This window comes from Oncorhynchus clarkii, chromosome 1 (assembly GCF_045791955.1).
Source record: "Oncorhynchus clarkii lewisi isolate Uvic-CL-2024 chromosome 1, UVic_Ocla_1.0, whole genome shotgun sequence".
Taxonomy (NCBI): domain Eukaryota; kingdom Metazoa; phylum Chordata; class Actinopteri; order Salmoniformes; family Salmonidae; genus Oncorhynchus; species Oncorhynchus clarkii.
In genome coordinates, this window is record NC_092147.1 from 26,910,172 (window position 1) to 26,928,036 (window position 17,865).

The 17,865-nt window shown below is 43.7% G+C and overlaps 1 protein-coding gene across 6 annotated transcripts; it reads right to left on the reverse strand.

Moving 5' to 3' along the window:
* Nucleotides 1-10,498: 10,498 nt before the first annotated feature.
* On the reverse strand, nucleotides 10,499-17,642 carry LOC139397144 (transcriptional repressor CTCF-like). 6 transcript variants are annotated; one of them, XM_071144110.1, is made up of 12 exons: nucleotides 17,043-17,396; nucleotides 16,048-16,138; nucleotides 15,314-15,817; nucleotides 14,804-15,164; nucleotides 14,518-14,688; nucleotides 14,176-14,430; nucleotides 13,929-14,078; nucleotides 13,607-13,767; nucleotides 13,160-13,342; nucleotides 12,910-13,051; nucleotides 12,525-12,764; nucleotides 10,499-12,427 (listed from the first exon to the last, which is right to left on the reverse strand). In XM_071144110.1, the coding sequence occupies exons 2-12, from the start codon at nucleotides 16,069-16,071 to the stop codon at nucleotides 12,210-12,212; spliced, it is 2,409 nt and encodes an 802-aa protein (XP_071000211.1). In that variant the 5' UTR covers nucleotides 16,072-16,138; nucleotides 17,043-17,396; the 3' UTR covers nucleotides 10,499-12,209. The 6 variants fall into 6 exon arrangements, with proteins under 6 accessions (XP_071000211.1, XP_071000255.1, XP_071000296.1 ...); XM_071144154.1 differs by having other exon boundaries at nucleotides 10,499-12,424; nucleotides 17,043-17,395; XM_071144195.1 differs by lacking the exons at nucleotides 16,048-16,138; nucleotides 17,043-17,396 and adding an exon at nucleotides 17,459-17,642 and having other exon boundaries at nucleotides 10,499-12,424.
* Nucleotides 17,643-17,865: the final 223 nt, after the last annotated feature.

Below are 17,865 nucleotides of genomic sequence, written 5' to 3' on the forward strand. Positions count from 1 at the left end.
TACCCCAAGCGACTTACAGCTGTAATCGCAGCAAAAGGTGGCGCTACAAAGTATTAACTTAAGGGGGCTGAATAATTTTGCACGCCCAATTTTTCAGTTTTTGATTTGTTAAAAAAGTTTTAAATATCCAATAAATGTCGTTCCACTTCATGATTGTGTCCCACTTGTTGTTAATTCTTCCCCAAAAAATACAGTTTTATATCTTTATGTTTTAAGCCTGAAATGTGGCAAAAGGTCGCAAAGTTCAAGGGGGCCGAATACTTTCGCAAGGCACTATATCTATTTCATTATTGGTATTGGATTGGAATATGATTCACAAGTGAGTTAGAAAACCACCATTCCTTGGATAGAAGAGGATCACTAAGGATCCCTAATCAGTTGGTTAATGGGTCGACCTCAGGGGTTTCTGCTATAAGTACATCACAAACAACCCTCACAAGGCTTGAGGGAGGGTATGTTCAACTACATGCCATGACACCCTGGAGAGGAATCAGGGATGATCTTCTTCAGAGAAGCTGTCACAAGACTGACCATAGCCTCGAGGTCCTCAACAGACGTCAGACTGAGAGAGCAGGTCAGTCTGTCCGACTCAATCACCACCTGAATGGTCAACAGTACATACGCAGGAATCTATCTGTCACTACTGACACCATGCAGACATACAGAGACACATTCGGACTGAAAGATTGGCAAAATAGTACAGTCGTTAGTGGCCACATAGACACAGGAACTCTGCACACATGAACTCTGTCTCTGCTTGTCCATTTGGTGTGACTAAATACCTGTAGAAAGTTGTAGTGAGTGATGAGTAAGATATACACAAATCTGTTGCTGTCCTACACAGTCCTATGCTTCATAACATTTCAGAGCCTCCACTTCTGTTTTTAAATCATGTCTGTGGCCCTGCAGCCTTTTCAAGTGTCAGGGTCAAGTAATATTTCCAGATGATCCCTCACTTCCTTGTCACTGTGAGTGTGACCAAACCACGACACATCACACATTCTCACCAGGGGTTCTACACTCTCACTGTCATCATGGTATCACTAAGCGACAGCCAGAGAGAGAATGACAGTATCTGCACATGCTCCCTCCCCCCTGAGGAGCTGAACCAGTGGTGGTGACGAATGTTTCCCATCCCAGGACGGACAGTGTTAACCTCTGAAGAGCTACAGAAGAGGAAACACCACAGTCTCAGAGCCCTGATTGCGTCCTGTGCATACGGACTGGGACCAGAGGTGTGCAGAGAGAGGGAATTCTTCAGATGAGTGGATGGAAATCGGAAGTTTTCCCTCATCTCCCACTGGTATAATAGTTACCATCTCCTTATGTGGTAGGTCCAATACTGACAGTAAATGGGTGCTGATGGATTGCAGGACATTAGGAATGTTTGACTGTTCACATGTAACAACATTGAGTTGGGTAATTTGCTTTGTGTTCCCAGTTTCTCTGATTCACCACCCTAATAATTTACATGATCAGTGATCATAGCTAGCCTATGGCCAAAAAGGGCTGTTCATTTTCAAATGGACATAAATATTTTAACACCCATGCAAAGGTAACCATGGTGGTAAGGATGTGCTCAGCCAGTAACACACTAACACTGCCCCCTCCCTTTACATACTGTATGTACATATGAGGTGGATTTAATCAAAATAAAGAGAAAAACGCATCCGACTGCATGGCTGCTTTCAAATATGTCAATGAAGTACTGAGAAACACAGCATTCAAATCATTCAAGTAAGGAACGACATACTACAAAATATATGTAACTTCAGATATAGAAGAAGTTCATTTGTTTTACCTGATTGAGGCTCTCAATACTGACGGCATAAATCTCTAGATACAGTAGCTGAAGGAGCTTTCCACCTGCAGGGAGCGACCAGACTGTGGTCAACAGTGAAGCACTGATACAAACACAGGAAAGGCATACTGACCTAAACAGGTTAACCCCCTAAGGTCGATGTCAGTGCCCCATGGATATCTAATATCGAATATTACGATATCGAATCTGTCAGTTTAAAATAGTGATACACTACATGACCAAAAGTATGTGGACATGTGCTTGTCGAACATCTCATTCCCAAATTATGGGCATTAATATGGAGTTGGTCCCCCCCTTTCCTGCTATAACAGCCTCCACTCTTCTGGGAAGGCTTTCCGCTAGATGTTGAAACATTTTTGCGGGGACTTGGTTCCATTCAGCCACAAGAGCATTAGTGAAGTCGGGCCTGCCGCGCAGTTGGCGTTCCAATTCATCCCAAAGGTGTTCGATGGGGTTGAGGGCAGGGCTCTGTGCAGGCCAGTCAAGTTCTTCCACACTGATCTTGACAAACCATTTCTGTATGGACCCTCACTTGGTGCACGGGGCATTGTCATTCTAAAGCAGGTAAGGGCCTTCCCCAAACTGTTGCCACAAAGTAGGAAGCATGCTGTAGCGTTAATATTTACCTTCACTCGAACCATGAAAAACAGGCCCATACCATTATTCCTCCTCCACCAAACTTTAAAGTTGTCACTATTCATTCAGGCAGGTAGCGTTCTCCTGGCATCCACCAAACTCATATTCGTCCGTCGAACTGCCAGATGGTGAGCATTTCACTGTTGCATTTCACTGAGCATTTCACGCCAGAGAATGTGTTTCCACTGCTGCAGAGTCCAATTGCTGCAAGCTTTAAACCACTCCAGCCAACGCTTGGCATTATGAATGGGCATCATAGGCTTGTGTGCGGCTGCTCAGCCATGGAAATCCATTTCATGAAGCTCCCAACGAACCGTTTTTGTGCTAATGTTGCTTCCAGAGGCAGTTTGGAACTCGGTAGTGAGTTCAGCACTCAGCGATCCCATTCTGTGAGCTTATGTAGCCTACCACTTCGTGGCTGAGCCGTTGTTGCTCCTAGACATTTCCACTTCACAATAACAGCATTTGCAGTTGACCAGGGCAGCTCTAGCAGGGCAGAAAATTGATGAACTGACTTGTTTGAAAGGTGGCATCCTATGACGGTGCCACATTGAAATTCACGGAGCTCTTCAGTAAAGCCTTTCTACTGCCAAAGTTTGTCTATGGAGATCGCATGGCTGTGTGCTCATTTCATACACCTGCCAGCAACAGGTGTGGCTGAAATAGCCGAAATCACTCATTTGAAGGGGTGTCCACATACCTTTGCATATATAGTGTATCAGTAGGTGGCAACATAGAGACCCTGAGGGATGACTGCTCTGAGAGCTGAGAGCTGACGTCGCAGCTGGACTCTATTAAATTCCAGCGCTTCTAGTGTTAAAAGACTCCCCACTTCTCCTTATGTGGTTCCTTTTGAAACGCCCACTCCTTTCGACACCCCCACTATTCCTGAGCGATGCACTGCACTGAGAGATGACATATCAGTAGGTGGCAGCATGGAGACCCTGAGGGATGACTGCTCTGAGAGATGAAGTCGCAGCTGGACTCTATTCATTATTTTTGGCACTTAACATTATATATACTATATATACTGTACTTATATATATTTTCAACTGGTACAGACAGGTCCTGTGAAGCTTGTAGTGTGTAGTCCAAACTGATCGGACGCTACAGACAGAAGTTAGCAGATCGGCTGTACCGACTTCAGACGAGTCCCAAGACGCTTATGGGGGCCAAACCGTTCGGACGCTACAGACGATTTTGTGAGAAGACTGATTTTCGGGATGACTCATCGTCTGACAAACAATGCTCTAGCTCTGTCACCTTTCACTGCAGATGCGGAAGTGTGTCACAGGCAGATGCGGAAGTGTGTCACAGGCAGATGCGGAAGTGTGTCACAGGCAGATGCAGTGGATTGAGATGCATCCAATGTAAAAACAACAGATACAGTATGTCATCTCTCAGTGGAGTACATCTCTCAGTGGAGTACATCTCTCAGTGGAGTACATCTCTCAGGAAAAGTGGGGGTGTCGAAAGGAGTGGACGTTTTGAAAGGAACCATATAATGAGAAGTGGGAATTTTCTAGCAATTTAACATCAGAAGCGCTGGAATTCCATAACTACTAGAACCTCCACAACTTGATATTTCAATTATTATTATTTGTTATCATTTCAAATAAGTTAAGGTAGCTAAGGTTAGCTAGCATTTACATTTACGAAAAACTTTACGTTCCATACATGGCTACCTGTAGGTAACGTTCAAAGAGTGAATATATATATTTATGGCATAACTGAAATTCCTTACTGTCATATCTGCAGACCATGACTAATGTCTGATAACACAAATGACATCTTCAGTGGTTCCATGTAGTGAATCTGTTATTCAACGCCTTTGTATGGGCTAGCAGTAAGGCCAAAAATATTGTATACTGTATAATTATTGTATACTTTTTTGATACTTCAAGGGGTCTTACAATTCAAAATCAAATAGCTAAATTATCCTTGGTATGACCTTCTTAAAACAATTCCATATATCTTAGTAGACCCCCCCAACCATGTCCACTGTGTTTATAATTAGGTACACAGCTGATGTAAGCGTGAGGTCATGCACCCTGTCAGTCACATTAGATGACATTCTATCTGCCAACACACAGGTGTGTTACTTCCCTTTTGTCTGGTGAGACATTTCTGCTTTGTGAGTGTACAAACAACACAAACTGAGGCCAGCATAACTCGTGTTACTACACTGAGAAAAACAATGATTAAAATGTACTAATATAGGTTCCATCCTCTCCATTTTTCTCTCCCTGGTTTCCTCCATCTCCCACCCACCCTCTCTGTCTAGCGTACTATGCTTCCTTCCTCTGCTCTGTAAGTTAACACTTGGCACGAGCCTGAGGTTTCCATGTGTTTGCTGTGTGTGCTAGGACTCTGTTTGCACTGGCTGGGTATTTATTCTAGAGGGAGATAGATACCTGCAGTGTACCAAAAGTCTCTGTTTAAATAATTTCCTCATTCTTCTGCAAGCTATCAGGCTAGTGGTGTAGGCCCTACTGAAGTTAGTCCTGACTGATCATAACCAGGCTCAAGTAAGGTTGTATGCATATACAGTAGTTGGTAGTAGTAGTACAGATAAACTTAGAGAAACAATATTTAAGACATGAGTAAACACACAAGCACTAACACAATATTGGGGATATGTGACTCACCCTGACAGATTGCTTGCAGTGGACAACATAAGCTCTCCATAGAGTCATCACCTGGTGGAAAATGTAAACGAAAACAAACCTGTGTGTGTGCAGTCATGTGAAGTACTTAAGTAAAAATACCTGAAAGTACTAATTAAGTAGTTTTTTGGGGTATCTGTACTTTACCATTTATATTTTTGAAAACATTTACTTTTACTTCACTACAGTCCTAAAGAAAAGTATGTACTTTTTATTCCATCCATTTTCCCTGGTACCCGAAACTACTCGTTACATTTTGAATGTTTAGCAGGACAGGAAAATTGTTTAATTCACACACATATCATCCCTACTGCCTCTGATCTGGTGGACACACTAAACACATGCTTCGTTTGTATATTATGTCTGAGCCCCTGGCTATTTGCAAAACAAACAAAAAAACTGCTTTGCTTAATATAAGGAATTTTAAATTATTTATAGTTTTACTTTTAATTGAACCTTTATTTAGCTAGGCAAGTCAGTTAAGAACAAATTCTTATTTACAATGACGGCCTCCCCCGGCCAAACCCGGATGACGCTGGGCCGATTGTGCGCTGCCCTATGAGATTCCCAGTCACGCCTGGATGTGAAACAGCCTGGATTCAAACCAGGGACTGTAGTGACACCTCTTGCACTGAGATGCAGTGCCTTAGATCACTGCACCACTCGGGAGCCTTTGATACTTAAGTATATTTTAGCAATTACACTTACTTTTGATACTTAACTATATTTAAAGCCACATACTTTTAGACTTTTACTTAAGTAGTTCTTTACTGGCATTCCTTTCTACTTGAGTCATTTTCTATTAAGGTATCTTTACTTTTACTCAAGTATGACAATTGGATACTTTTTCCACCACTGTGTGTGTGTGTGTGTGTGAGAGAAAGAGAGACCCACCCTCTTCAACATATATATATTTATTCTAGATCCTACTAGAATCCGATATCAAATGTCTACTCTTTGCTGATGACCTGGTGCTTCTGTCCCCAACCAAGGAGGGCCTACAGCAGCACCTAGATCTTCTGCACAGATTCTGTCAGACCTGGGCCCTGACAGTAAATCTCAGTAAGACAAAGATAATGACGTTCCAAAAAATGTCCAGTTGCCAGGACCACGAATACAAATTCCATCTAGATACCTTTGCCCTAGAGCACACAAAAAAACGATACATACCTCGGCCAAAACATCAGCGCCACAGGTAACTTCCACAAAGCTGTGAACGATCTGAGAGACAAGGCAAGAAGGGCATTCTATGCCATCAAAAGGAATATAATATTTGACATACCAATTAGGATCTGGCTAGATATACTTGAATCAGTTACAGAACCCATTGCCCTTTATGGTTGTGAGGTCTGGGGTCCGCTCACCAGCCAAGAATCCACAAAATGGGACAAACACCAAATTGAGAATCCGCATGCAGAATTCTGCAAAAATATCCCCTGTGTACAACGTAAATCAATATTGCATGCAGAGCATAATTAGGCCGATATCCGCTATTTGTCAAAATCCAGAAAAGAGCCGTTAAATTCTACAACAACCTAAAAGGAAGCGATTCCCAAACCTTCCATAACAAAGCCATCAACTACAGAGAAATAAACCTAGAGAAGAGTCCCCTAAGCCAGCAGCTCCTGGGGCTCTGTTCACAAACACACCCCACAGAGCCACAGGACAGCAACACAATTAGACCCAACCAAATTATGAGAAAACAAAAAGAGAATTAGTTGACACATTGGAAAGAATTTACAAAAAAACAGAGCAAACTAGAATTCTATTTGGCCCGAAACCGAGAGTCCACCGTGGCAGAATACCGGAGCACGGTTACTAACCCAAAATTAAGGAAATCTTTGACTATGTGCAGACTCGGTGAGCATAGCCTTGCTATTGAGAAAGGCCGCCGAAGGCAGATCTGGCTCTCAAGAGAAGACAGGCTATGTGCACACTTCCCACAAAATGAGGTGGAAACTGCGCTGCACTTCCTAACCTCCTCCCAAATGTATGACCATATTAGAGACACATATTTCCATGAGATTACACAGGCTCACAAATCATGTGAAAAATAAATCACATTTTGATAAACTCCCATATCTATTGGGTGAAATACCACAGTGGGCCATCACAGCAACAAGATTTGTGACCTGTCACCACAAGAAAGGGGCAACCAGTGAAGAACAAACACCATTGTGAATACAACCTATATTTATGTTTATTTATCTTACCCTTTTGTACTTTAACTACTTGCACATCATTACAACACTGTTTAGACATATTATGACAGTTGAAATGTCTTAATTCTTTTGGAACTTTTATGAGTGTAATATTTACTGTTCATTTTGTATTGTTTAAACATGTTTCCCATGACAATAAAGCCCCTTCAATTGCAATTGAATTGAGACAGAGAGAAAGAGAGCAGCTCAGACTGCCAGCTGTCAATTTGAGCTAGAATCAGCTCAAGAGCTCCACTTGCAGGTGGAACCTGGTAACTTAAGCCACATTGCAAACAGATACAGTATTCACACCCCTTAACTTTTTACATGTTTTGTCTTGTTACAGCCTGAATTTAAAATGTATTAAATCCTGTTTGCAACAAGGCACTTCAGTAATACTACAAAAAAAATGTGGCAAAGAAATGTACATTTTGTCCCGAATACAAAGTGTTTGGGGCGAATCCAACACAACACATCACTGAGTACCACTCTTCAAATTTTCAAGCATGGTGGTGGATGCATCATGTTATGGGTATACTTGTCAGCGGCAAAGACTAGGGAGTTTTTTAGGATAAAAATAAATGGAATAGAGCTAAGCACAGGCAAAATCCTAGAGGAAAACTTGCTTTCCAACAGACACTGGGAGACAAATTCACCTTTCACCATTAGCTGTTGCGAAAGCAGCAGCTACTCTTCCTGGGGTCCACACAAAACATGAAACATTATCTAATATAGCACATTAATAGACAAGGACAGAACTAAATCAATTGTAAAAGGCACATGTAGCCTACATAGCAATAAATACACACAAACTAGGTCAAAAAAGGGAGAGGTGTTGTGGCATGAGGTGTTGTTTAATCTGTTTATTAAACCAGGTTTGCTGTTCTTTTGAGAAATATGAGATGGAATGTAGGTTCCATGCAATAACGGCTCTATATAATACTGTACGCTTTCTTGAATTTGTTCTGGATTTGGGGACTGTGAAAAGACCCCTGGTGGCATGTCTGGTGGGGTAAGTGTGTGTGTCAGAGTTGTGTGTAAGTTGACTATGCAAACAATTTGGGATTTTCAACACATTGTTTCTTATAAAAAGAAGTGATGCAGTCAGTCTCTCCTCAACTCTTAGCCAAGAGACACTGGCATGCATAGTATTTATATTGGCCCATTGAATGTTCCTGAGTGGCCTAGTTACAGTTTTGACTTAAATCGGCTTAAAAATCTATGGCAAGACTTGAAAATAGCTGTCATACAATGATCAAAAACTAACTTGACAGAGCTTGAAGTTAAAAAAAAAGAATAATGGGCAAGTATTGTACAATTCAGGTGTTAAAAGCACTCAGAGATCACTGCCAAAGGTGATTCTAATATGTATTGAGTCAAAGAGTTGAATAATTATCTAATCAAGAGATATTAGTTGTATTTTCCATAAACATTTAAAAACATTCTTCCACCTTGACAGAGTATTTTGTGTAGATTGCTGAAAAAATAATTCAATCCATTTTTATCCTACTTTGTAATAACAAAATGTGGAAAAAGTAAAGGGGCTTGAATACTTTAAGTCACTGTACATTTCGGCAGGTTGACATTTGTCATGAGTCTTGCCCTGGAGGGAGAACTGAGCGATTTCCCGCTTAGATAGGCCAGCTGCAAAGTCAAAATGGGCTATAATGTACAAATTCATGGATTTTGTTGTTGCTTTTTGGTCTTAATTTAAAGTTAAGAGTGTGGTTATGGTTAGGTTTAAAATCAGATTGTATGACTTTTTGGCTGTGCCAGCTAGTGACCACTCTGAAAATCAAAACAAATTTGATGCTCTGTATACAACAGCTGTCTTACCGTGAAATGCTTACATAGAAGCTCTAAACCAACAATGCAGTTCAAGAAAGAGTTAAGAAAACATTTACTTGAGTAAAAATAGTCAACTAAAAAGTAACACAAAATAAACAATAACGAGGCTATGTGCGGGGGGGTACAGGTTAGTTAAGTTATTTTGTACATGTAGGTAGGGGTAAAGTGACTATGCATAGATAAACAGCGAGTAGCAGCAGTGTAAAAACAAGGGGGGGGGGGGGGGGGGGGGGGGGCGTGGCAATGTAAATATTCTGGGTGGCCACTTGATTCATTGTTCAGCAGTCTTAAAGCTTGGGGGTAGACACTGTTAAGGAGCATTTTGGTCCTAGACTTGGCACTCCGGTACCACTTGTCCTGCGGTAGCAGAGAGAACAGTCTGACTTGGTTGACTGGAGTCTTTTATCATTCTTTGGACCTTCCTCTGACCACCTAGTATAGAGGTCCTGGATGGTAGGAAGCTCGGCCCCAGTGATGTACTGGGCCGTACGCACTACCCTCTGCAGAGCCTTCGGTCAAATGCCGAGCAGTTGCCATACCAGGTGATGCAACCTGTCAGGATGCTCTCGATGGTGCAGTTGTGGAACTTTGAGGATCTGGAGAAATGTACCAAATATTTTGTCACCTGAGGGGGAAAGGCGTTGTCGTGCCCTCTTCAAGACTGTCTTGGTGTGTTTGGACCATGATAGTTTGTTGGTGATGTGGACACCAAGGAACTGGAAACCCTCGACCCGCTCTACTACAGGCCCGTCAATGTTAATGGGGGCCTGTTCGGCCCACCTTTTCCTGTAGTCCACAATCAGCTCCTGTCCTGCTCACATTGAGAGGTTGTTGTCATGGTACCACACTGACAGGTCTCCCTATAGGCTGCCGTCTCATCATCGTCGGTGATCGGGCCTAACACTGTTGTCATCAGAAAACGTAATGGTGTTGGGAGTTGTGTTTGAACAGGCAGTACGAGGGGGACTAAGCACGCACCCAAGGGGCCCCAGAACAAGATTTATGACAGAAAACAGTAACCTGCTTAAATACAGGTGAACAACCCTGTCTGGAGACCCTTCTGAAGGACTTTGTTCCAGCCATAAAATAGGCTGACACACCAGGTTCCAGATAACCAGCTGCTGCTCTTCTGCACACTAACACAGCTCATATAGTAGCCTCTGTGGTCAACAACAAACAAATGCACAAAGATAAACAAGCCCCAGCCAATGCCATGTAGCAGGGTTTGCAAACCTGTCAATCAGTCACACGAGTGAACCAGCAGCAAGCTTCAAGCCCAGAGACAAGATATAGTAAATTCAAGATAAACATTTGAACAAAAACACTGTAGGCCAATATCTTTTTATTAGCTGTACATTCCTCATACATGCCCTCTCAGCCCAACCCAGCCATAATACATGTATTTATTTTGGTTTTCAGATCGTTGCTAAATTCACACAGTACAGCCAGGTACAAAAATGATCAACCCAGAATTTAAGCGCTTGACAAAAAGCAATTTAAACGCAATTACATATAGGAGGAAAAGTCAGGTTGTATCAGCATTAAAAATGTTCTGTGAAAGAAAGTAAATAGTCATCTTAAACAAGTAACAAACTTTATACAAAATATCCTTCTCTCAGTTCTCTCCTCCCCTTTTTGAACGTCATTATCAGAATTTCTCAAGGCTCTCTCCTGTACACATCCCACAATAAAACTATGCAGTTATGACAAAATGGTCTGAGAAATTAACAGTGAACTGGGAGAAACATTCTGCTTCACAAGATTACCAAAGCCTCAATAATCATATTTAATTTACAGCTAAGACCTGAAGCTAGTCCAATTGGACACCTTCTACAGCCGTCAAATTCAACTCTGAACCCCGGAGCCAGTATCACTGATTTGTTGTTCCACTCTAAATCAGAGACTGATTTAGACCTGGGACACCAGGTGGGTGCAATTCATTATCAGGTACAACAGAAAACCAGCAGGCTCTGGACCTCATAGTGGAAGAATTGAATACCCCTGCTCAACAATTTCACAGATCTTTACTAAAGCTTTTAAGAATATGAATGCCTTTACCTCATCTTGAAATGCAAAACAAGGCCATCTTTCAAAAACTAGAGCATTAGTGACTGTGGTTTGGGATGAACAGTGGGATAAGAGTGAGTAATGTACCTCCCATAAATGCGCTACAAATACTCAGGCTAAAAAGCTCAAAACATGGAAGGTCATATAGCCAACATGATTCTTAAAGTAGGCAAAGCCTCCCACATTAGAGATAAGAAAGCCATATACAGCCTGTGTTCAAAACAGCTACGGTTGACTTCCTTTCCTCCAGCATTAAAGGGCTTTAAATCACTAGAAAAAGATTCAAATGCTGGTAATAAAACTAAAATAAAAAGTATTTACAAGCAAAACGAGCCCAGACTACCTTTTGTACAAACATATCAACCGCAGTCTTAAACTTTGGATGGACAATCTCATTGTCCCTGGCCTGATGTTGATCGAAGCCTCTACAAACTTCAGAATCTGTGACAAGTATAATAATAAGTCATATGGAATATGCAGTAAATAAAACGGTTTTTAAAAGAAAGCCATTCCTATCAACATGCCGAGCTAAAGTTAATTTTAGTCTACAGCAGATATAAGGTTCTAGATTACAAGGCTCACTTGGCACTCACTGTTGCCATGTCAAGGTCACAAACAGGTTACGAAAATAGTTGTTAGATTGGGGGGGGGGGGGGGGGGGGGTGCTGCAACTGACCACTGCATTAAGTCCCAATGTCCACCATGTGTCAAACCTCAGCTACCACCCCCCTCCATGCACCAATAGATTACAGTAGAGAATGGAGCCATTATTTCACCAAATCTACATTTCTACAGACCAAAGCAACTTTAACTGTTACAGTGAATGCATGGAAGGATGTGGGTTTGAGTGAAAAGAAACAGATGTTAAAAACAAATGATAAAAATAAAGTGTAAGCGGAGTGGTTTGTAATATGGCAGATTGTATGAAGAGGGTGGACAAGGGGACGTCTTTGAGCTGTCTGGGCTAGATCACCGGTCCATCATGCTGAGGATCATCTCAGGGGTGAGATCTCCATTGGGGGCAGCCTCTGCTACAGGCAGCTCCACTGTCTCCACCCCTGCCTCTGCCTCCTCCGACTGCTCCACCACCACCTCTATGGCAGCCTGCTCAGCCTCTGGCTCATTCTTCACTATGATGTTCTCTATGACACCTGTATTCTCATCCTCCACCTGGATGATGGCTGCTGCTGAGGAGACAGAGGTAACACCAGGCATTATAACACAGCATTAAATGGGCATTTATTTAGACATTCCATGACATAGGACCAGTGAGGTGTAACTCACCTGCAGCAGCCTTGCCCTTAGGGGCAGCCTTGCTAGCTTTGGCAGGTGAGGCAGGTTTGGGCGCATTCTTGGGGGGTCTACCCCGTTTCCTCTTGACGGGCGGCTCCACAGGGGCGGGGATAGGCTTGGTGGGTGGAGCCTGCTCCAACTCCATCTCCTCCTCCTCTTCCTCCAGCAGTGCCTCTTCGGCATCCTCATCCTCTTCATCAATGTCATCCAGCTCAGGATCAGCATTGTCCTCTGGAAAAGGGAACAGTTAAAGAGTAACACTGATCTCATTACATTCAACGAGAAATAGCAAGTAGAGGTTTGGACTGAAAGAGCTTATTATAGCAAAGTCAATATGACACTACAAATAGATATGTTTCTGTAAAACAGGCCTCACCACTATCGTCGTCATCATCATCATCGTCCTTCCTTGAGCGCATCTTCCTCTTCCTCCCACCCCGTCCTCTCTTGGGTGGGGTTCCGTTCTCTCCTTCAGTAGGATCCCCGTTACAGTTCTCTGCATGTCTGGCCATGGTGTTCTAAGGAGAGGAACACAAAATATTTAAACAAATTAAATGAAGGGCTATGTCCAAAACATGGCCGTATTCTTCCACTCAGTTGATTTGTGTTTGAGTAAGTGTCCATACCCTGCGGGTGAAGGTCTTGCCACACTTGGTGCACACAAAGGCAGTAGGCACAAAGTTGGGGTCATGGTAGCGCCGGAAGTGCATGTCCAGGAGCTGCTTCTGACGGAAGGTCTTCTCACACTGGCTACAGGCGTACGGCTTCTCTCCTGTGTGTGTGCGCCTGTGCATCAGCATGTGACGCTCCTAGTCAATGTTAAGACAGCAAGAAACACACACATAAGGACAGAGAAACTGCTGGAAATTGTACCAGCTCCATCTCAAAACAATCAGCATTGAACCAGTTTCCATACACTCTTGCCTTCCTGCCATTGGCCTTGATAGGATATTTACTGACAAAAGGAGCTAACTCCATCACCATAGCATCACACACTATGCATTTACTCCCATCTAGATCCATCAATCATCCAAGGTTAGAGACAACAGGTTACAGACAGCAGGCCCTCTTACTTGTCTGCAGCAGTAGTCACACTGGTCACACTTGAAGCGTTTCTCATTCTTGTGGGACTTCTGGTGCTGGATGAGAGCATAGCGCTCGTGGAACACAGCATCACAGTAACGGCATTTCCGTCCCTGCTCAATGAACGAGTGCTGCTTACGCAGATGGACACCTGGAGGAGAGAGGGGGTGTTAAAACCAGCTTATTGAGAGACATGTCATCTGTATACACATTAGGCAAGTTCAAGCACGATGAAGTTTACGGTGGAGATGTCCAAATCATGCTGTCATCATATTGGGATGATCAGGCCAAGTCAACGTCTAGGTATCTAACCCAGGTCACTCTTGCGGGCGATGACTGTGTCACAGTGGGGGCAGTGGAACTTGGCCACGTTCTCTGTGTGCTTCTGCAGGATGTGCATCTTCATGGTTCCACTCTGGGTGAAACGGGCGTGGCAGATGTAGCATTCATACGGCTTCTCTCCTGGAAAACAAAAAAGGAAAACACGAGTGAACAAGTTCACAACAATCAGGTCAATCACTAATGGTGTTTACACAGTATCCTTGTGGCTGTGCCTCACCTGAGTGTGTCCTCATGTGTCTCTTCAGCTTGTAGGTGTCTCTGCTGGCATAGCTGCACAGACTGCACTGGAACGGACGCTCCCCAGTGTGGGAACGGATGTGCCGCTTTAGCTTGCTCACCTCTACACTGGCATAGTCACACATGGAGCACTTGAAGGGTTTCTCATGAGTGTGCTTGTAGCGACGATGTCGGACCAGCTCTCCACTGGTCACAAAGGCCATGTCACAATCTTGACACTTGTGTGGTCTGGTACCTGTAGACAGAGACCGATAAATGGTATCCAACATGGACAGGACTAACAATATAGGACTGTCCTTTAATGTGACTGATGACACCATACCTGTGTGTGTGTTGAGGTGGTTCCTCAGCAGGGTAACAGTCCTGAAGGCCCTTCCACACAGATGGCACTTGTGTGGCCTCTCGTCCGTGTGGCTCTTCATGTGTCGGTCCAGGTTGGAGCGGCGGGGACAGGTGTAGCTACACAGCTCACACTGGAATGTTTTCTTCACACCTGGAGCATACAAATGCCTAAAGTCAGCACTTGCAGAGGCAAACAGCACCACAACTTGAGTTACAACATTCACTATAAACAAAGGACACAGCAACAGTGGTGCTAGTAATCTCACCCTTCTTCTTGATCTTGGTGGGTTTGGGGGGCTTCATGTTGCCCACCACCTTCTCTGCGTTGACCTCAGAGAGCATCCCCTCCTGCTGCTCCTCCTCAAAGTCATAGACAGACACGTCCATGTTGTCTTTGTCCCCCTCAGTGTTGTAGCGCAGCTTGCTCTTCTTTGCTTTCTTGGCAGTCTTCTTGGCCGGGGGTTGGTAGTCTGGGTCTGTGGTCCACTGTGGGTCGTCAGGCTGGGTCTCGCAGTGCAGCTCCTCCTCCTCCTCCTCCTCCTCAGGCTGGACCTGCTGCTCCTCCTGGTGCTGGAGCTCATCCTGCTCCACCGTCTCCACCTCACCATTCGCACCCACCTTCACCACCTGAAGAAGGAGTAGTGTTTTAAGTTTCTTTAGAAGTAGTACATCTAGATATGTACCAGTAGCACAAACCGCTGATATAAACCCCTGGGAAAAGATGCTTCCATTAGCTCTGAATGATGTAATATCTAGTCTTGAAGTGCAGTTCTTACCTGGAAGCCCTCTGGCAGGGGCAGGGTGTGGCAGATCATAGGGTTTCCATCTTTGGGCATGGCCGTGGCGTCCACGAAGGTGCCCTGTAGCTCCTCTACAGTGGCCTGCGTTACAGGCACAGCAGAGACAGGCACCTGGACCAGCTGTAGCTCCCCAAGGCCTCCAAGCTGCTGCTCCTCCAAATTGACAACCTGCAGAGTGATGATCTGGGTCTCATCCACTGTGGTGACCGTGGCCTCGTGGGCTGAGATCACAGGGGCGTCCATCACCTCAGTCTTCATCTGCAGCAGGGCAGGGTCCAGGGAATCCATTACCATCATCTCCACATTGACTCCATCCACCAGCTCCTGGGGATCCAGGCCCCCCTCTCCCACAGGCTGCTGGTCCATTACCCCCTCTGCTGCTTGCTGGAGCAGGTCTGCCACCACCTCCTCCCCCTCATAGGTGATGCTGTCCTTGGCCTCAACCACAACATCGGTTGGTCCGCCGTCCATCGGTAATACCTGAGAGAGCCAACCCAAAACCAATCTAGCAATGTAATGTGAACTCATAACCATTTATTCATAAATGTTGAAACTGTTTTTTCAATTTGTTGGGAATTTAAATCCCTTTTCAGTACCTGGACATATGATCAACTTAGCTAGGCTTAACAGACAGAAAATGGCATACTGTTCAGCTCACTCAAGATCTCAGACAAAGTTGATGCAACTTCCTCAGCTTCCTAAATTGTTACCTGCACCAGAAAGGAATACTTCATCTTTCTAGACCTGCTTGGCTTCCTCAATTTCTGACTCAACTCCCCTGACTGTTACCTGACACTGAACCTGTGGGGAAGACAAACAAGTTGACATTTCTACATAAACCTACTGCATGAATTGAAAGCACAGACACATTCGTAGCTAGTTGGGCCATTCTACGAAGGGTGCAATTGCGGGCCGCAATTTTGATAGTGTACATGAAGTCATATAGCTAGCTAACGTCAGCTAGTCATGTTTATGTACCGCTACCAGCTGGGTTGTAGAGGGAGCTCTACCCTGTTTTGATCAATTCTATCTAGCTAGTGTCGTTGTAGCTCAAGGTAGGCTTTGAAACAGACAACGGACACTGGGTGGAAAATGAACTGCAGTAAGCTTGTAGAAGACATTTCGTTAAACAAAAATCTAGACTACGTGCTCATTAAATGTAGGGCGAAGGGGGACGTCGTTTTACTGGAAACGCTAGTGAAAATGGCTATCGTGGTCATTTGCTGGTTATGCATCTTAATTGTTTGAATTCGGCATGCGCTAGAAGCCTTGTCTACCTAACGTTTATGTTGCTAGCTACTGTAACGTAACCTAACGTTAGCTAGTAAGATGCTGGCGCCTGCTAAAATTTGTTATCGTCTTTGCATCGTGACTTAGACCTTGTTTTAATTGCCAGCTTTTAATATATGATAATTAGTTAGCTAAACTATAACGTAACAGATCAAACTAACGGTTAGCTAATTATCTAAGTTAGCTAGGCCAATGGTAGGGGTTTGCTAACGTTAGCTTTTGCGAATGCCATTGTGGTCGAAAACACTTAGTTTTGTTACTATTGTTTCGATAATTTATAGCTTTAATAGTTCGTTAACAATACTAGTTAATGGCGTGGAAAGTGACATTATATAGCTAATTTAGCGGTCTAGCTAACCAGTTATACGTTGAACGGCTAGTTAGCTAACTGTATGTAGCTAGCTATGATAGTTACTGTAGCAAGATTATGCATGTGCGATTTAGAAAATTCGTTGTTCTGTGCTGCAATCTGGCGCGCGCTGAGTTGATACACAGCCGCGAGTTTCCATCTCGACTCTGTAAAAAGGCAGGAAACAAAGACGAAGAAAAAGAAAATGGACGCCTGGCCTTAAAACTAAACCAACACGTTGAAGTCTTTAATGATCGATCCTTGCCGAAATGCAAACTAATATAGCTCCAAAAAGAGTCGTTATTGCAAAATTGTGTTGAACTTCTGGGTTATAAATGTTTTTTGCTAAATTTTCAATAACGATAGAGGGAGACAAACACCCCCCGTCTGCCGCCTGGACCGGGAGCCCCATCGTGACACCTAGAGGCCGATTAAAGCTCCTGCAAAGCTCCCCCCTTTTCTGGAAAGTACTCTTACTTTACCTGCTCTTCGTCTTTTATTTCCTCGCTGAATTTGACAGAAAGCCCAGAGTATGTTCTTCAATCTGACCGAGATGGCTGAGAATTACGCCCTACTACTCCGGGGGTTTTAATCCTCTCCCGCTTTTTCAGAAAAGGCTCCGCACAAAATGGCGGCCTTGTGAAGTTTGTGCGCCTGTGCAGAGTGAAGGGGGGCGGTGGCGAAAGGGTGGGTGTAAACCAGTGTAGACATTAAATTATGGGGATTGGCCATGTGGGGCGCTACTTTTGAAATACCGTACACCGTCATGAATAGATAATTTTATCATAAATCTAATCGTATTTCATATGAATGTCAAGTTAAAATCTGTTGTACTCTATATTTATTTAACAGGCCTATAATAAACCCAATCTGAATGTGTCTGCCTCTA

Excerpts from the sequence above, each read along its gene's own strand:
- LOC139397144 (XM_071144049.1), bottom strand. The coding sequence starts at position 15,871 with ATGGTTATGAGTTCACATTACATTGCTAGATTGGTTTTGGGTTGGCTC. Across the intron at positions 13,052-13,159 it reads GCAAGACCTTCACCCGCAGG|AACACCATGGCCAGACATGC; the intron begins GTATGGACACTT and ends TCCTCTCCTTAG. Across the intron at positions 12,765-12,909 it reads TGATGATGACGACGATAGTG|AGGACAATGCTGATCCTGAG; the intron begins GTGAGGCCTGTT and ends TCCCTTTTCCAG.